Raw genomic sequence first — 3,181 nt, forward strand, 5'->3', positions numbered from 1 at the left:
TACTTCCTAAAAAAGAATACTTCCTAATAATTATATTATATTGTATTAATTTGTGATTGTTTATATGTATATCAAGATTATTTTTTTAAATTAAATTTTTAATTTTAATTATAAATAAAATTTTAAGTTAAATTTTTTAATTGTATACTGTAATAACGCATACATATTGTTTTATTTTAAGTAACAATCGGTGTCACTCACCGTTTTCGAGTGTCGGGCGATTTTTCGCCAGTTGACAAAGAGGTGCCCCTTGGTAAGAAGCCTCTTTTCGATGTTTTCTCAGGAGTATGCCAAGAGCCTCTTCTTTTCCCACTAGTCGAACTATTAGCTTGCTCGAGACTCCTCTCAAGGTTCGCGATATTCTGCTCGATGTCGATCAACATTTGTTGCTCGTCCTCCATTATTTCCGAGACCGCGTATGAGCTGCAGCTTCCGTCCGGGGGATTATATCGAATTTCGAAGCACACCACCGCCTACATATACATAACAATACCGCATTAGAAAATTCAATCGATAAAAGAGATAATCGGTGCGCTTAACGAAAATAAAAAGTGTCATGCACTTTGTTCTTTGTGATATGCATGCTCGCTATGACAACTAGAATAATGTTACAACATAAATTAGAGCAACCTAAAAAGAAAGTGCATACGATTGTCTAAAAATATTTAGCGATTTCCAATATCATCAGGATCATTTGAAAAATGTTATCTAACACACAAAAAATGAATTTATTTGCTCAATAGTTCAAAAAATAGAGAAACTGTATGGAACGAATATTTTTAATATTTTTTTTATTTGTGAAAGATAATAATATTTACAAAAATAATAAAAGAAGATTTTAGTTACGAATTTTTTATTGTAATACTTTTTCATGATTCTGTAAAGATAAAGTTTCAAAACTTGTATGCAAAATGTGGAATATCGAAATTTGTTTTGCAATTGAATTGCAAGTTTTTGTTCGCTTACTAAAATAAATACATTATTTTATTCTACCAAACAGCACATTCAAATTTATATTAAACCATCTTTAAATGATTCAGGAAAATGTAATTTAAATTATTTAAATTATTTAAATTATTAAGGCCTGTTAAAAGATTGTTCGTAAATTTTGTTCTTCTACTCTGATGCACTCTTTCTATGATAATAGCTAAAATTGATGTAATATAATTCAAAGATTCACAAAGAGAAGTTAATATATCTTAAGTTTCAGAAAGAATTATAGAAAGAATTTACACTCCTTAGGGACGATGAAAAGCTTGTATATAAAGGATTACAATGTGTATATTTTGCTGAGAAGTTTGCAATCATGGGATATAACGCTTGAAAGGTATTGATTTATAAGATATAGAAACTTTCGTATTTAATTACAATGATTGTCCAGCTAAAGTATCACAACAAAAAAGTATGAGAAAAATAGAATGTATAAAATAGAAGGTAATTTCAACTTTATTAACAATGCTTAGTTAGTAACAATTTATTCGTTCTGAATTTATGATGACATTTCCGCCTTCACAATTTTCTGTTCTGTATGAATAATTACGTGCAACAATAATACTCGTTAAATGTTACTTATAAATAAACTTGAGAAGTGACTAATATAAAATTTTGCGTTTTCTAGTAACTATGATGAAAATATATTTTGTAAAAATTCTCATGTTAACAAATTTTATTGTCGGTTGAAAGTTATAACCATTATAGTAACATACATTGTTAACTTTTCTGAGTCTTTTAATTAATTAATATGAAGATATGAAGGAAAATCGAGAGTTAAAGATAGAACTTTTTATTTTAAAATTAAAAGATTACAGAAGTCAAATTTATCAAAAATTTTACGCAATTATTTAGTAGGATTATAATTTTATACGCGTAATATATTTATTTATCCTTTTAAGAGAAAGAAAGTATGGCGCAGAAAGAGAAATGCACTTAGAATACATACTTACCCAGATACACTGACATTGACAATGAATGCGTCTGTCTGTTACGTGTTATATGGTACAAAAGTCAGTCACGTACATAAGTACTTTTCATGCGGAAATGTTCCCGAGACGAAAAACAATTAATATAGTTGCTTAGAGGCAAGAAGCAAAATTTAAATTGCTATTTTGACTAAATTAGATTTTCTGTTGCCTTAACGAGTGAAAGTATACGTGGAAGTCTTTAAATGGGTTTTTTTTTTTTAGTTTTTCTTTATTTCTCTGCATTTGAATTGTAAATGATTCGTATTTTAATTTTTCTCTTTTACACAAGAACGTAGCCTAGTCCTAAATCACTTAACAATGATGTCAACTTTGTTATTTTACAAACAAGAATTTTTATTGTAAGTCCATCTCTGAAGTTACTTGCTATTTAGCAAATTCGCAATATAATTGTAAACATATTGTATAATAAATTATAAAACAAATATATGTATATTAGATAAAATTATTATCGACAATTGAAAATATTAAAAAAGCGAGAAAAGATACGTTTATAAATTTTATTAAAAATATAGTATTTTGCAGGTGGTAACGAACACGCGATATTTGAGTCATGCAACAATTATGTATCTCGCGAAATATATCGTGGTGATTATTCAGTTATATCTCTTCGATATTGAAACGTACCGAAAGCGGTTTATTATTGAGGTCAACCAGGGAATCCGAGATCAGGATCCTCCCTTCGCGCACCACTGTTTGCAATACCAATCCGTATCTCGCCGCAACTTTTTCATTTCTCAGGACTCCGCGCGATACAACTGCCAGTTGTAGCACTTCTGCCTCGTCCACTGGTCTTCCTAAATTCCACGTAAAACTCTGAAAACGGAGAATGAATTATTAAGAATGCATGTTTTGTCACATTTTACACAATAAAAAAATCAACATAAATTAAAGGATTCTGTAAAATCAACAGAAAGCGACTTTATTCTATAAAATTAAATTCATATGTTCATATTTGAAATAAATGGAAATTAAACATTTTTTTATTTTTTCTTTTTACAATTCTTTTTTACTGATCAGATAACTCTTTTTGAAACCATAAAGTAAAGTAATAAGATTAAAAATAAAAAAGAAGTTTAATATATATATCTTGAAAGAGAGAGAGAGAGAGAGAGATTATTTTAAAAAAAGATATTTATAAAAGGTCTATTATAATTTTGAACAAAAAAATTTAATATATAACTATATATATAATAAAAAAT

General features: G+C 28.0%; 1 protein-coding gene across 1 annotated transcript in view; it reads right to left on the minus strand.

Annotated features, from left to right (window-relative positions):
• LOC108688873 (otoferlin-like) overlaps nucleotides 1-3,181 on the minus strand; it is a 41,844-nt gene that overhangs the window by 28,071 nt on the left and 10,592 nt on the right. Inside the window, exons 3-4 of the mRNA XM_018195404.1 lie at nucleotides 2,607-2,795; nucleotides 202-473 (exon numbers count right to left, since the gene is read on the minus strand). Coding sequence (XP_018050893.1) covers nucleotides 202-473; nucleotides 2,607-2,795 — 461 coding nt within the window. The remainder of the gene's footprint in view (nucleotides 1-201; nucleotides 474-2,606; nucleotides 2,796-3,181) is intronic.

This window comes from Atta colombica, unplaced genomic scaffold (genome assembly GCF_001594045.1).
Source record: "Atta colombica isolate Treedump-2 unplaced genomic scaffold, Acol1.0 scaffold105, whole genome shotgun sequence".
NCBI classification, from domain to species: domain Eukaryota; kingdom Metazoa; phylum Arthropoda; class Insecta; order Hymenoptera; family Formicidae; genus Atta; species Atta colombica.